This window comes from Podarcis filfolensis (genome assembly GCF_964270895.1).
Source record: "Podarcis filfolensis genome assembly, chromosome: 12".
Taxonomy (NCBI): domain Eukaryota; kingdom Metazoa; phylum Chordata; class Lepidosauria; order Squamata; family Lacertidae; genus Podarcis; species Podarcis filfolensis.
The window spans coordinates 6,676,427-6,693,494 of NC_139614.1; the positions used below are offsets into that span (position 1 = coordinate 6,676,427).

A 17,068-nucleotide genomic window follows, 5' to 3' on the forward strand; every position below is an offset into this window, starting at 1 on the left:
AGCCTCGAAAATAAGGGATCAGCAGCCAAAATAAGGGATTTTCAGAGCACAGCTATGTTCAACTTCTGAGCCCCTCCCAGCCAAAGGCAGAAAGCCCAGCCAGCAGCCAAACGAAGCCTCAAGCAGTGGTTCCCACAGTGCAGCAACCCGGCAAAGGGGATGCAGCAAGGAAAACCACCGTCACCTCTCCGCTGCGAAGCACGGAGCAAAGGCGAGTCCCCAGGCAACGCGGCCAATTTGATCGGCACAAGGCATGCAAGCTCCACCCCCCAGTTGTTCTTAAACTCCTTATTGGGTGAGCAACGCAGCCAAGCAACACAGTTGGAGCCTCCCTCCTCCCTGGCTGGCAGGGAGGGAGGGAGAGGAGCTGCTTCCTTTGAAACCCGGGAAATTTACGGGACATCATCAATCCGGGACAGCAGCGGGATACGGCGCTGGGATAAGGGACTTTCCCACCAAATAAGGGACGGTTGACAGCTATGCACTGCTGAGATCCTTGTTGAGGGAACACCTGGGCTTAAGGGCAAACTCATACAGAATGGTTTCCAGGCAGGTTGAGCCTTAGCCCAATACCAGACTGCCTACTCAGTGCTAGGTAGCATTTCTGCGGGCCCAGTTCTCTGCAAATGGATTCCTATCGGTATTCTGTTGTATTCAGAGCCAGAGGGTTCACTGTCACTGCCCCCTTAAGCATAGTTTGCATGTCTACACAGAAGCACATGGGTGAGGCCATCTGAGTGGATGTTGCTCACTCAGCCATTGTTCTCCCAGCTAGGCTCCCATCACAAAAGTAGGACAGCCATCATACCATGTTGTGATCATGTGATTCTGATAGCTGCACACATACTGAAGACGGATATGGCTGTTGTACATGTGTGTGTGAGGAAGAGGATGGTACAGTTTGCTTTTGTCTTCTGCCTTTTAGTCACCCTTTCCCTTCTTCTGCATTGAGGTGCCTGGTGAATTTATTTTTATGCCTCCTTTGGAACCCATTTCGATGACTCACCTCTGGTGGTTGTTGTTGTTGTTTGCAATCTGGGCATTCTTCCAAATGTGCAAAGAGGCAACTGCACGAAACGAAAACCTTTTGAAATTTAGAACTAAAGAAGTCCTTCACGCTGGTGACTGCCAAGCCATGCACTCCACATCCGCTTTGGTGGTTTTCTTTTGTCGGGCGTTGAATGGAGAAGCAAATTTGATTCGTGAGCTTTTATTATTTGTTCTCTCTCATTAATATTCTATTCACCGGCAATCACGTGAAAACAAAAGAGGAGAAATGATGAGTGGGTGACTTCTTACTGCATGGGTGGCCAGTCTATGGCATGGGGAGAAGTCTGTGACTCTTGGGGATCAGACCCTGCCTTCCCTTCCCAGCAGTGGCAGACTTTGGGCCCTCAAATTTCAGCGGTGCCCTGCGCCTACGCTAACATTTGGCGCTTCCCTGCTTCTTGTTCTCTGTTCCACAGCACTGCTGTGGTGCCCCCTGCAGTGCGGCTGAACCAGTCCCGCTACCCTAAAACCACTTCTGTTCCCAGTGCAGCCCAGTTGCCTCTCCCAGTAGGTTCGAGTCAAGAGACTAAACACATATGGTTGTACAAACAAGAAGGGTAGTTGTTGGCACCTGCCTGTCTCAGGAGACAATAGAGTGTGCCTCCGGAGGTGAAGTCATTAGCAGCACGAGGGCGCAAGCCTGGGCAGTGTGCATGGAGGTCCTGGGCTGCCCAGATGACAAGACCCCCCTCTCAGCCTCACTGATGTGGTCCAAAGGAAAGGAAAGCAGAGTACCGTATGTTCTGGCGTATTAGGCGACTGGGCGTATAAGACGACCCCCCAACTTTTGATGTTAAATTATAGAGTTTGGCCGACCGCCAAGCACCGCCAGGGGCAGAGCATGCACCCCTTCACTGCCTCTGCTGTCGCAGCAGCAGCAGCAGCCCGAGGTGAGGCGTTTGGTGGGTGGAACAAAACCAAAACCCGCCACCAGGAGGGAGGGAGGCCCGGCCTGGCTCCCTCCCTCCCTCCGGGAAAAGGCTGCGAGCGGCCGCCTCAGCCTCTGCTGCCCTCACCTGTGGGGGATGCCCAGCTCCCTGGAGCCCCGGCCAAAGCCGCGCACCACCTCGCCACTGCAGGCTCTTCATGGCGCCCGCGAGCCGAGCGAAGCCCGCGCGGCCATGGCGGAGGCCGGATCCAGCTCCCACAACGACGGCAGCAGTAGGCGGGTGGGTGGGGGGAGCGCTGCGCTCGGAAGGACTTTCTTCAGTGAGGAGAGAGCGGTGGCCAACGAACACGCGCTGTGCCTGTACGGAAGAGGAGGGGCCACGCGCTGCGTCACAAGAGGCTGCGCCCCCTTCCGTGGGGAGGGAGGAGGAGCAATGGCAGAAGAGGCACCTCTGCTCACCACAGGTGGCTCCACGTATACCCAGTGTATAAGACGACCCCGGACCTTTGGGGTGATTTTCCTGGGTTAAAAAGTCTTCTTATATGCCGGAACATACGGTAATAAATTTGGCACCAGTTTGCCTGCAGGAGTTGCCAGAAGGAGGCATACAAGGCGACACCCAACTGTCTTAGGGACTTCACTCCGGTTTTGTGTAGGGTTTGTTGCTTAGCTTTTTCTTCTGAAGATAAACCACAAGGCAGCGGAAGTTTAGGATCAGATGCAGATAGGTAGCCGTGTTGGTCTGCCATAGTCAAAACAAAAAATTTTTTTCCCTTCCAGTAGCACCTTAAAGACCAACTAAGTTAGTTCTTGGTATGAGCTTTCGTGTGCATGCACGAAAGCTGAAGAAGTGTGCATGCACACGAAAGCTCATACCAAGAACTAACTTAGTTGGTCTTTAAGGTGCTACTGGAAGGAGAAAAAAAATTTTGTTTTAGGATCAGAGTTTTTTTTTTCTACTTTTCCAGGTTGACGAGCCCCATCTGCCCCTTACTTCCCTCTACAGACAGCACATGCAGAAAGTGCCCTCTTCACCATTGGACCCACAACTCTGCTCAAAGAGTGGTGCTATCTTATATTTTGGGCCTACCTGTTGGGTTGCTTTTGCTTGAGCCCTTTCCTGGAATTGCTGCTCTTTGTTAACTCGCTTTTTTATGGAGAGCCCAGCTGACCTTGCTGTTGGCCTGTTGGAGTCCACTTTTTTTTTGTATTGACCTGTGTTTTCCAGCCCTGATTTGTGGGTTAATTTGTTTTGGTCACAATTGATGTATGACGTATTTCCAGGCCCTGTCAGTTTTATGTGGAGTATTCCTGTGTTCTTATTAATAAATCTGCTCTGTCCTATTTCCACATCAATCTGTAAATTAAAAACCAAACATTTGCATTATTCTTGAACATAATTTTTTCATCTGAGATGCATTTTTGTGCACGTTGTGTCCCAAAGCATGCATTTCGTATGCATTTAAACCCCAAATACAGATTGTTGGTGCTTTTCTGAGCCTCAAAATTGGGAAAAGTAGGAAGATGAAGGGATAACTGCATTCCAAATTGTGTATTTGTCCAGAATGTGTGAATCTGTTTGGTTTGCTTAAAGATGTGGAATGAACAAAATTCTCCTCATCCCTAATATAATATAATTACAAGATTGGCCTGTCTAATATAAACAAGCAAAGAGTTGTTGAGGCTTTTAGGAGCCCATTCACCTGTAATTAAACCTTTCCTGTTTGCAGCCCATTTTATTGAGTGGGTGGTGGTGATTATTGTGCAGAGAGGGCACAAAACTAAGAGTGTTGTTAGAGAGTGACCTAGAGGTCCTAAGCCATGAATTTTGTGCACCAGGTTTGCGCCTACAAATGGTTCTCCATTCACGTCAAAGGACGAGGAGCTCCATGTGTGCTTAGAGCTGTCCCATCCATTGAAGTGAATGGGGAAGTCATCTAGTGCTGGGACATATATATGTGCTCATGTGTGTGTTTATTCAGAGCTCTTGATTGGAAGCTATGGCTTCTATCAATCATGGAAGAAAAATATCTGTAGCATTTGTGACTGTTATTTAGGATTGCTTTTAATGGATGGTGTTGTCAAAGTTTATCTTCAGAGAAAAATGGGATTAAGCATCAGAGGCAATGTATATCTGACTTATAAACATGCCCAAAGCTTTTCTAAAATTAAAGTAGAATTATATAATTATTCACAAATTGACTGGCTCGATATGTATCATTTTTGAAAAATGTGCAGTTGTGCAGTCTAAAAACACCCTAGATTGAATTTCTGCCTCAAATTGCCATTGACGTATTTTTATGGGGTAGAATTGTAATAGGAAATATATTGATCTGCCTGCTGGTAATTTATAAAATTATCTGCATCTGCTTATGAAAAACACCATCGCAAGGTGGTGGTGTACAGTACAAGGTGATCTTGCAGCCTAAGAACTTGTTGAGACATAAATGAGAGGAATCTTTGCATCACTAAATTGGGTGACAAAGCTTCTGTTCACAGGTAGGGTCAGTCATGGTGCTGATCAGCTATTTGTGAAGAGAGCTGGATCCAGTACCCGCCTGCTCCCCATTTCTTAGCTTATATTTGTTTGGGACCATCAAAGTACTTCCCTAGTGGGTGTGCATGTTTCAACTGCATGTAGGAATTATGTGTTTGTATTTGAAGAACATTTGGAAAGCAACAATGCATAGATTTTTATGATTTCAGCCTGTGACCCCCAGGTTTTCTCACATTTGTGCTAAATCGTGCATGGCCATTGCTGAACTCTCTAGGAGAGCAATTACCGTATTCATGTGTATGCAACAGGGATGGGGAACCTGCTATCTTCCCAGATGTTGTTTGACTCCAACTCCTGGCATCCCCAACCCACCTGGCCCAGTAATCAGGGATGGAAGGAGCTGAAGTCCAACAGTTTACAGGCTTCAACTTAGGTTTGTCATCCAAGTACAATGGTACCTTTGTTCTCAAACTTAACCCGTTCCGGGAGTCCGTTCAACTCCCAAAACTGTTTGAAAACCAAGGTGTGGCTTCTAATTGGCTGCAGGACCTTCCTGCACTCCAGCAGAAGCTGCGTCAGATGTTTGGCTTCCAAAAAACATTCGCAAACCGGAACACTTACTTCTGGGTTTGTGGCATTCGGGAGCCGATTTGTTCGACAACTAAGCCGTTCGAGAACCAAGGTACCACTATAACATAAAAAATAAGAACAGAGAGGCTTGCTTCTACAGTTACCTCTGTGCAGATGTTCACAGCACCTCAAGCTCAGGGGCTGGAGCCACAGACGCAAGTCTCAAGTTGCCTCAGGTGATCTTGCCGTTCAAACCGAGGTGGAGCTGATGAGCGCTTCCTGGCAGTGATCTCCATTAATGCCGCAGGGTTCTTGCCCATGCTTGACAGAAATGAATGGAGGTTGGGTAGGCGCATGCTTGGCAAACTGCACTGCGTTAGAGGTCAGGAACAGGAGACATTGGGGATGAGTCTAGTCCCTTGAGTATTGCCCACTGGCCCCTGACATGCCAATTTGCAGACAAGAGAGGAGTATAGGAAGGAGTTTTGCTGGTAATCCAGCTTGACAGATGCGTGGGACCAAAACCCCACCTTCTACCCCCTCCTTAGAGCACCCCCACCATCAAAACCAGTAGCTGAAAAAGTAACTAAATGTTAACACAATGGAATATTTACTTCAAGGGAGTGTATTGAACCAAAGCCTGGAGAGCCTTGCTCATCGACTCCATGGCCTTTGTAATAACATGAAATGGGTTTTTTTTTGCATTTCTCCTTTTGCTAGAATCAGGGGGAAAGGGGGCATTCAGATCCATAATGTAACCAATGCAGCCTCTTTCTCTCCCCCCCCCCCTTTCCCTTGTAAGATCTTCTGGGAGATAACGCTGGATGGCCACTGTCTTCAATCACTTAAAAGGCAATAATTCAATTATAGCCTCCTCTCAGTAGCAACTGCCATTGCTTTCTGTCCACTTCCAGTCCCTGCAAGTAAATTGCTTCAATAAGATTCCCCTCCCTTTCCCCCTTTCACTCTTTACTCTCATTTCCCCTCTCCTCCAAGAGGCTTGTATACCGTATGTAATGATACCAGTGATATTCCAAGGACAAAATATTCTCGGTCCTTTTGTAAGGAGGTGGGATCACTGTGATGGATTTATTGCACTGTTTGGTAAACTGTCCCCCCATTTTATTTTATTTTTAAATGTAGTAGGCTTTGCTGAAAGGCAATGCATTTTTAGTTAGCCTGAGTTACCAAACGCGGGTTCAGCAGGGATCTCTGCCAAAGGCTAGGTTTAAATGACTTCAATTAACTGGATTGTCTATGGGAGCAGGGATAGACAGCTGATTTGAAGTGCATCAGGTCAGATTGGCCTTTGGGGAATCCTGATAGATAAAATGGCTTTGTTCATTAAATCGGTGGTTCTTCTTACTACTACTACTAAGCTTTCTAGCAGTGCAGCTGAAATCTATGTGATGTTTCTTGTTAAGTATTTGAAGAAATGAAATGAAACTTTGGGTGAATTCTGTACTCATAGCGAACACACAGAAAAAGAAGCAAAATGCTTCTCTGCCCTGCTGCATGAGTTTAATCAGAACATTACAAAAACCTGTCCCATGAGAATTTGAGGCAGACTGGCTCAAAGCGACCCAAACTGCAGTGACCCCAGCACAGTGGGGTCAAAAATAAATACCATCCTCTATCATAATCTTCTGCCTGTAAAATCTACAGTGAGTGGTAGTCATTGCTGAGTTGGCTTGAATTCTGTGCCATCTGGCTTGTGATGCTTTGGCAGCTCTGGAAATAATCTGGCTCACGGCCAGGGAGAATTTACACAATTATGTGCTAGTGCAAGGGTAGGGAACCTCAGGTCTGGGGGTGGCACTGAATGTGGCCCTTCAGACTTCTTTATGTGGCCCCTGGGACTCTGCCCTGGTTATGCTTTTTGCATATCTCTTCCTGACCATACTCCACAAACTGCTTTTGCCTGGCTGCAATGTGTCTTTTGGGACGTGGGTGGCGCTGTGGGTTAAACCACAGAGCCTAGGGCTTGCCGATCAGAAGGTCGGCGGTTCGAATCCCCACGACGGGGTGAGCTCCCGTTGCTTGGTCCCAGCTCCTGCCAACCTAGCAGTTCGAAAGCACGTCAAAGCGCAAGTAGATAAATAGGTACCGGTCCGGCGGGAAGGTAAACGGCGTTTCCGTGTGCTGCTCTGGTTCGTCAGAAGTGGCTTAGTCATGCTGGCCACATGACCTGGAAGCTGTACGCCGGCTCCCTCGGCCAATAAAGCGAGATGAGCGCTGCAACCCCAGAGACGGTCACGACTGGACCTAATGGTCAGGGGTCCCTTTACCCTTTACCTTTAACATGCCGTTTAAGATCCTCTCTATGCCCCCATCATAACTGGGGCTCTTGCAACTCTGTTCTAGTCTATGGGGTATTCTATTTTACTGGGTATCCCATGAAGTCAGTTTTCAGCCTGACTTACCTCAGTCAAGGTTCCTGGTGTTTTTTACGGGAATATCTGAAAGGGCTGCCAGTTCAAAAGAATCCAAGCACATGCTTCCATTGTATGTCCATCAAACGGCCTGCCCAAGACATTTTGACACCTGAGGTAAACCACAAAATGCCCCGCTTTCCCACCAGGGGAACGTGAAGTGAAGATTTACATCATGAACAAGATGAGGGGATAAAGATCTAAGTCTGAATTTGCTGTCTTTGCGCATCCTGACACCTGAGGCAGTGGCCTCACCATGCCTCATGACTGGGCTGGCCCATACTAGGAGTAGAGGGAGCTATTAAAGAAGTGCATAGATGGCTTTCAGTCTGTTGCTAACGTGGAATGTTGTCTTTCGCAGAGAAAGCGTAGAAAGCCTTATTCAAAAGCATTCCTATGCACGATCCCCGATCAGAACCTATGGCGCAGAGGATGAAGTTCTGGGAGACGAGAACCAAGCAGCCCAAAGCAGAGGTAGGAGAACATCTGATCTTGAAGAGCAGAGGTTCAAGATCAGAACCTTTGGTACTTTCAAACGAGCCCACAGTTTGGAAAGAGGAGGTACCCCTTCTTCCATGCGATTCCTGTATCATTGTGAATCTGATTATGCACAATGCTTGGAATCTGCGTGCCCTCTCCTTTTATTTATCGATTATTTTTAAATGATCCAAGATAAATAAATAACATGATAAATAACCGGCCCCTTGAAGAAAATCAGCTGTGCCTGCTGTGCATGTGGCAGTGACCCCTTTTTATAATAATAAATAATAATAATAATAATAATAATAATAATAATAATAATAAAAAATTTTATTTATACCCCGCCCTCCCCAGCCAAGACCGGGCTCAGGGTGGCTAACACCCAATATAAAAACAAATTGATTGAAATACAACTTAAAAACAAGATTAAAATACAACATTAAAACATTAAAATATTAAAATACGGCCTCATTTCAATGGAAACTCAAATCAAAAACTTTTTTGGGGATGGTAACGTCAAGTCTTCACCAAGGCTAACTTTCCAGACTGGTCCTACATGGGCCAGAAAAAAGCCAGGCAAGTCCCCAAATAGGAGTTCCATCACAGAAGGAAAATGAAAGAGGGGGAGGGGATTCCAAGCCAAAGGCCAGGCGGAACAACTCTGTCTTACAGGCCCTGAGGAAAGAAATCAGATCCTGCAGGGCCCTGGTCTCATGAGGCAGAGCGTTCCACCAGGCCGGAGCCAGTGCTGAAAAGGCCCTGGCTCTGGCTGAGTATGCCCCCTAACCTCATGTGGTCTTGCTACGGCAGCCCCAATATTTACCGTATTTTTTGCCCCATAGGGTGCACCGGCCCATAGGGCACACCTAGTTTTTTGGGGGGGGAATAAAGGGGAAAAAATTGTTTTTCCCCCCAGGCGCGGGGCTGGAGCGGGGGAAGCCCGAGCTTCCCCCGACCCCAGCCCCCAGAACAGGCTGCTATCCGCAAGCCTAGGGAGCCCGGCGGGAAGTCTCGCTGGTCTCCCCAGGCTTGCGGAGAGCTGCCTGAAGCCCGGGGCGCACTGCTCAGCCTGCCCCAGGCTTTGGGATGCAGGCAGCTCTCCGCAACCCTGGGGAGACCGGCGAGACTTCGCGCCGGGCTCCCCAGGGTTGCAGAGAGCTGCCCAAAGCCTGGGGTGCTCCGCTGTGCTCCGCTGTGCTCCCCAGGTTTCGGGCTGCAGGCTGCTGTCCACAAGCCTTGGGAGCCCGGCGGGAACTCCCGTGGGCTCCCAGGGCTTGTGGATAGCTTCCTGAAGCCTGGAGAGTGAGAAGGGTCAGTGCGCACCGACCCCTCTAGCTCTCCAGGCTTCAGCAAAAGCCTGCATTCGCCCCATAGGACGCACACACATTTCCCCTTCATTTTTGGAGGGGAAAAAGTGCGTCCTATAGGGCGGAAAATATGGTACATCAGTTGGTACATTGGATTTAGTTGCCCTTATGCAAACCTCCACTCTTTTCCTTTGTTTGCAGGATCAGCTTTTACCACTTCCGACAACCTGCCCCTCAGTTCCTGGGTCTCGTCGACATCAAGTTTCCCGGGATTCCAACACCCGCAGTCCTTGACCGCTCTTGGTTCCGGTGCTGCGTCCATAGCTACGCCGATTCCTCACCCGATCCAAGGCTCCCTGCCCCCATACAGCCGCCTGGGAATGCCTCTAACCCCTTCTGCCATTGCCAGCTCGATGCAGGGCAGTGGCCCAACGTTCCCTTCTTTCCACATGCCCAGGTACCACCACTACTTTCAGCAGGGTCCTTACGCAGCAATTCAAGGACTGCGCCACTCCTCTGCGGTGATGACCCCTTTCGTATGACTGACCTAAGGCGAGAGAAGCCAAGACTTGGCAGGCAAACCAGCCTGGGCCTGTTGGGAAGGCCCAGGGCGAAACGACTAAGAAAACCAGCTTGCATAAAGGCATTGTGGAGTTAGATCCCTCCTCTTGGAGGATCCGTTTTAAGGGATGGTTCAGGGAGCTTGAGTGGCTCTGAAAATGGGCATGGCCAGAGGGACTCCAAATGTTGCAAGGTCTCTAATTAAACACTGAACGATCTGAAGGTGCATCATAACCACTAGATGTGAGGCTGCCATCATGCAGCAGTGTATAGTTTGAATTGTGTATAGACTTCCCCTCCTGACAGAGGCCAAAGAGGCAATACTGTGCTGATAACTTCATTGCTTTTTATGAATGGGGGGGGGGGCGATATTTGTTGCTTTGAGCATGTTTAGGCTACTTCAGCATTAAGCTCGCTATGAAAGAAACAGAAGGAAAAGACTGCACCATTCCCTTCCCCTTACCATCCTTTAAACTCCTTTATTTTAAATATGGAATCCAGTTAGTTAAGAACACTGGGCATAATCCGCTGGAATTCCTCCTGCATGAGCCTTGTTTGAAATGAATGGAAGCTGTTTCACCAAACCATAGATAAGGTTAACCACAGTTTGCCAAATTCAGATGATAGAACATGCCAATGGTTCATATAGCTCAGGTGTTTTTTTCTTGGATATTGACAGCAGCAGGGAGGACTGATGGTAAAACAGGGTGACTGAAGATTGCTCTGCATTCTGTTATTTTATTCACAGCTCATTGCAAATGTTGGGACAATTTGTGGGCTACTAATCTATGGCGTCTGTCACATGCACCTCACTCTTACCATCTGCAATGGCGATATATCTGGAATTGGTGAGGGTGAGGTTTAGCACAGTGTTACTTTGAAGAACATTGTACAAGGCTGAAGAGCAGCAGCTTCAGGCTTCACCTGTCTGTTACTCAGCCCTGATCCATACATGTTGCTCTGGGGCTGATCTTATGACTAGATCCCATGCCTGCCCAGTAATTTGGTAGGATGGCATAAGCAGTATTGATACCAGTGTCTGTGGGCCATATTGGGTGTGTTCATGTGGTCCCTGGGGGCCTATTTATTTATTTTTCTACTTTTCCATCCTGCCTTTCTTCCATCATGGAACTCAAGGTAGGATACATGGGATTTCCAGGTGATTTCCCATCTGGGCATATGCCAAAACTGCAAGATGGCTGCATCATGCGGACCCAGAGCACACCCACATTATTGGAGCATTTTCAGAGGCCACAACAGATAACTGACAACTCTGTTGATGTGACATTGTATCTACGAGGCCTACCTGTGCTAGAAAAATATGTGGCAGAGGAACATTTAGAAGCGGGAGGTTGTTGGCACCTGCCGTTGTTCACCTTCAAGGCCTTCTTCCTTGCATAATTGCATTTTGGAACAAAAGGTGAGACGTGAAGCGTTTCCTTTCCCTGATTATTATGTAACGCAGAACACTACAAATTCAGTAGATAGGCATCAAGAGTTTCCGTAATGAGAACGAGCATGAAAAAACTAAAAGAGGTGCATTGGTGTGTGGTCCTTGCTGAAAATTAGAAAAAAGCAATAGGGAAAACCTCAGTCCTGGAAGGATGGTAAAATCCAACCCACTCCCAATCAGACGCCCTGAATGGGAACACGTATCTGTAATATGGAAAGACCGAGAGGAGCAGAAAGCCCCATCTCAAGATGAGTCAACAATGCCCCAACCACCATTTTTTCAAGTCATTGTTTAAGCAAGTTCCTAGCTAAAGAACTGAAAGCATTGAAACTACATTCTAAAAGGCCCAATAAATTTTCAGTTCTCTTGATTTCTAATTCCATAGTATGAAGATTTATCCAATGGATAAACGGGGGGCTGCAAAGGATTGCAACTTTGGTGTTGCCCAATCCTGTTGAGAAAGATCTAGAGAACGTTAAGGGAAGGTGGCATCACAGAACCATTAGCTGTATGGGGTTGCTTAAAACTGACTCTCTGGCTGCTTTAGCAATGTGGAGAGCCTGTAGTGTTTAGGATCTGGCTCTGCAATGAGACAAGCATTACCTTACCATGTTCCCAGAACCCAGTGGTTGTTGGCACCCAACAGTAGGTGGTGTTAGAGCCAAGGACAGGCTGAGACAACTTATTATTAGTTTGTCCTCACCCTTCTTGCTGCCAAGTTCTATAAAACCAACAGTGAGTCATGGTGTAGTGGGGGGCAGTTGTCCCAGACACAAAATTGTTAGGGGCGAAAAATTTCAACACTTGCTGCTGCCTCAATACAGCTGTGTGCTTCCGTTGCTTGGCTCCATTGAAAACGGCTTCTCCATGCAAACCAGGAAGTGATACGGACACCATTAGGCAGTTGAACGTGCATGTGTCCTCCATCCGTTTCTCTCCATCCCACCCCCTATTCATGGCGCCGGGCACAGGCAACCCACGCTATGCCACTGACAAGTTGTAAGTAAGAAGGTAGGTAGCAGGAAAGTGAGAGCAGAGTGAAGTTGTGGGGCACTGTCCCCTTTGCCCTAATGGACCTACCTCCGCTGCCTGAATCTGCTTGCAAACCCATGGAAGCAGGTTGGAAATGATGGTAGAAACTGCTAATCCGACAGTGATGGGAAAGAAGACTAAACAATCCGTTCCTCCCCACAGGTTCATAGCTGCTGCAGTTGGTTCATCCTAAGCCTAAGGGCCTGTGATTTAAACCAGACTAAGGGGCACATATAGTTTATCTGCCAATTGTGGGCAGATAAACACTGAAACGGCTGCTCAAAATAGTGGGCGCAGTAGAAGACTTTGTGGGGCTGTTAGGCACCCATCAAATTTCATGACGTAAGTAAGGGTTGCCTCTTCTCATTTCTGCAAAACGTGTCATGTCCCACTTGCATGTGTTGAGCATTTCCCAGTACAGTGGTACCTCGGGATACATACGTTTCAGGTTACATACGCTTCAGGTTACAGACTCCACTAACCCAGAAATAGTACCTCGGGTTAAGAACTTTGCTTCAGGATGAGAACAGAAATCGTGCTCCGGCGGCACGGCAGCAGCAGCAGGAGGCCCCATTAGCTAAAGTGGTGCTTCAGGTTAAGAACAGTTTCAGGTTAAGAACGGACCTCCGGAACGAATTTTAACCCGAAGTACCACTGTACTGCAGAGATTTGGGAGAAGCTGCACCTGAGCACTGAAGCTGTTGGACTACGATGCCTTTAGGGTTGGGGAGTCAGCTAAACCTTTTCCTTTTCACTTTTCCAACTTGCTTTTACCACAAAATCAGATTCTTTGTTTTTCCTGCTCATTATTTGCAGTAAATATGGTTCTGGTACTTCCTGAATCTTAATGGGATGAAGGGTTTATTTATGACAGTTTCTGGTTTAAAAGATCAGGGTTTGATATTGTTTTAAAATACTGAAGAAAGTGATTTCAGTCAATAATTGTGTTACTTTCTAAATAACTTCTTTTAAAAATGATTTTGGACAAAAAAAATACAGATTGCTGTATTTTAGCTTTGGCACATTTTAAACGAGCATTTAGTTTCTTACTGTAATACCAGAAATAGGAGGAAAGTGTTTCTGTAAACATAGGGAAAGTAAAAACTGGAGGTAGTCTCTCTTAACAGAATGTATTACTGGTCTGTTTGCTGTGTTAAATGGTTTAAATTAATTGTGTGAACACATTCACCATGTAATGACGTGTGTGCGTGCGTAATTTGGGAGGTGAGGGCAAAATGTTTTACGAAAAAGAAGTTGAGTATGTAAGACTGCAATCCGAAATCCACTTATCTGGGAGAAAATCCCATTGAGCACAATGGGACTAATATCTGTGTCGAAGTGTATAGGCTTGCACTGCAAATTAGAAAACAATATCCAGCATCAACAACCAAAAGATTCTTTTTAAGTGCAATATATTTATTTCTGCCAGAAATATAATATCAACATGATGTGATATTTCAAGCACTAAATGTGATTTGTAAACAGCTTAAAATGATTATATATAAATATATATATATCACAAAGTTGTACATAAGTGCAAATGTGTGGATATTCATTTTTTCCTTTCATTAAAATACTGGGATTTTTAAATATGGTATGTGTTCATTTGTTCAAGCTTGTTTCGATTTTAAACCATTTGACATACAGTATTTTTGAATGGCCATGCAGAGCACCTGCTGGCTACCAGCACCCCAAAGTCAAGACCCAAAGCAGGACTTGAGAGCAAATAGGTCTCTCTCACGTTTATATTCCCCAGCTGGTATTGAGAGCCAAACTGCCTCTGTTCGTGGAAGCAGCAAGTATCCATTTTGATTAGTAAAGGTAAAGGGACCCCTGACCATTAGGTCCAGTCGTGGACGACTCTGGGGTTGCGGCACTCATCTTGCTTTATTGGCCGAGGGAGCCGGCGTACAGCTTCCGGGTCATGTGGCCAGCATGACTAAGCCGCTTCTGGTGAACCAGAGCAGCGCACGGAGGTATACAAGTGGGAGCTAAACAGTATAAACTGAAAGCTCTTGCTGATGATTTGGTATTGACTTTACAGGAGCCAGAATCTAGTACTAAAAGAGTACTGGAACTGATTCAAGAATTTGGTCAGGTAGGTTTTAAGTTGAACAAGATGAAAACTAAGGTTTTAGAGAAAAACCTAACTGTGATTGAGAGAGATAAGTTTCAGAAGGAGACAGGATTAACACTGGTTAAGAAAGTGAAATATTTAGGGGTGAACATGACTGCTAAGAATGTGAATCTATTTAAGGATAACTATGAAAAATGTTGGATTGAAGTGAAAAAGGACTTAGAAATATGGTCAAATCTGAAGTTATCACTGTTAGGCCGAATTGCTGTGATAAAAATGAACGTATTGCCAAGGATGCTGTTTTTGTTCCAAACGTTGCAAATCTTGGACAAAATGGACTGTTTCAAGAAGTGGCAGAGAGATATCTCTAGATTTGTCTGGCAGGGCAAGAAGCCTCGAATAAAATTTAAGATATTAACTGATGCTAAAGAAAGAGGTGGATTTGCCCTGCCAGACCTTAAACCTTACTATGAATCAGCAGCTTTTTGCTGGCTGAGAGAGTGGCTGCTTCTTGAAAACACTGATGTGTTGGACTTAGGTTTTAACAACGTATTTGGTTGGCATGCATATTTGTGGTATGACAAGGTTAAAGCACATAAAGCGTTTAAAAACCACATTGTTAGAAAAGCACTGTTTAATGTCTGGATAAGATATAAGGACTTGTTAGAAAATAAAACCCCAAGATGGTTGTCACCAATGGAAGCGAAGGCTCAGAAAAAACTCAATATGGAGGCCAAATGGCCAAAATATTGGGAAATTCTGGAACAAGAGGGAGATAGAATAAAACTGCAGAGTTTTGAAAAACTAAAAAACAAAGTGCGAGACTGGCTCCATTACTACCAAATAATGGAGGCATATAATTTGGATAAAAAACTTGGCTTCCAGGTGGAAAAATCAAAATTGGAAACAGAATTGTTAGACCCCAAAATTAAGAATTTATCAAGAATGTATAACTTGCTGTTGAAATGGAACACTCAGGATGAAACGGTGAAATCTGCTATGATTAAATGGGCACAAGATGTTGGACACAACATCATGATGGCTGACTGGGAACAGTTATGGACCACAGGTATGAAGTTTACGGCATGTAATGCCTTAAGAGAGAATTTAATGAAAATGATTTACAGGTGGTACATGACACCAGTCAAGCTTGCAAAAATTTACCATCTGCCCGATAATAAATGTTGGAAATGTAATGAGACTGAAGGTAAATAGTCCTTAAATTTCTTCCAATCTTCCTCCACCGACTTTTCTCCCTGGTCTCGGATTCTGCCAGTCATTTCTGCCAGTTCCATGTAGTCCATCACCTTCATCTGCCATTCTTCCCGGGTGGGTAGATCTTGTGTCTTCCAGTACTTTGCAATAAGTATTCTTGCTGCTGTTGTAGCGTACATAAAGAAAATTCTATCCTTCTTTGGCACCAACTGGCTGACCATGCCCAGGAGAAAGGCCTCTGGTTTCTTCAGAAAGGTATATTTAAATACCTTTTTCATTTCATTATAGATCATCTCCCAGAAAGTCTTAATCCTTGGGCATGTCCACCAAAGGTGAAAGAATGTACCTTCAGTCTCTTTACATTTCCAACATTTATTATCGGGCAAATGATAGATTTTTGCAAGCTTGACTGGTGTCATGTACCACTAAAATTAATGAATGTTAGAAAGATGCTGGAATGAAGTTATATGGCTTTAGCAGAAATGTTATAAAGAATTAAGTAAAAATAGACTGTTAATGGGCCAAAGGGGAAAAAATAAGGTTAGATTGTGTTAAGATAAATTATAGGACAAAAACTGAGAAAGATGGAAAGGATTTGCTGAAATAGCTAACTGAACTAGAATACAAAGAAGGGAGGTGTGAGGAGGTCGTCGAAACAAGTAAATGAAAGATAAGATATGGAAATACTGGATGTGTTGTTAATTGTTTCTGTTTTTGCTTTTGTTTTTGTTTTGTAAAGATAAGCAGTGTTTTGTTTTTTTTGTTTTTCATGTATTGTATTGTTTTGCTTTGTTTAACTTTTCTTTTCTTTTCTTTTCTTTGTAATCTTTAAACTCTTAATAAATATTATTTTAAAATAAAAAACAGAGCAGCGCACGTAAACGCCGTTTACCTTCCCGCCGGAGCGGTAACTATTTATCTAACTGCACTTTGACGTGCTTTCGAACTGCTAGGTTGGCAGGAGCAGGGACTGAGCAACGGGAGCTCACCCATCATGGGGATTCGAACCGCCGACCTTCTGATCAGCATGCCCTAGGCTCTGTGGTTTAACCCACAGCGCCACCCGCGTCTTGATTAGTAGCCACTGATTACTCTCTCCTCCTTGGATTTATGTCATATTTATGTATAAGCTAAACAAGCTATAGCTTAGGGCCACACTCTCTTGGGGCCCCCCAAAAAAATTAAAGAAAAAAACAACTGGATGTACATTTCCAAAATATAAGATAAAAAACCCAAATAAAAGAAAACCTACATACAGTTACAGCTCAATAATTATTTCACTATTAATATACTTCTTCTTAATTGTATTTCCGTTCAACAGTTACTTTGATAAAATGCATATTTGTTATGTGCAAATGGCTTTAGATACGTATTAGGTCCATAAATTACCATATAGCATATATTCAACACAAAAAACAACGGCAATTTGTTGTTGACAAAGGGCAGCTGGACATATAAAGGGCTCCATTACGTTCAGTAGCGGAGGGCCTCATCAAACCTAAATC

The 17,068-nt window shown here is 45.3% G+C and overlaps 1 protein-coding gene across 2 annotated transcripts in view; it reads left to right on the forward strand.

The window, feature by feature from the left end:
• TBX20 (T-box transcription factor 20) overlaps nt 1-13,861 on the forward strand; it is a 43,696-nt gene extending 29,835 nt beyond the window's left edge. For both annotated transcript variants that reach the window (XM_083578149.1, XM_083578150.1), the window contains exons 7-8: nt 7,800-7,912; nt 9,427-13,861. In XM_083578149.1, coding sequence (XP_083434275.1) covers nt 7,800-7,912; nt 9,427-9,767 — 454 coding nt within the window. In that variant the 3' untranslated portion in view covers nt 9,768-13,861. The remainder of the gene's footprint in view (nt 1-7,799; nt 7,913-9,426) is intronic.
• The last annotated feature ends 3,207 nt before the right edge of the window (nt 13,862-17,068 follow it).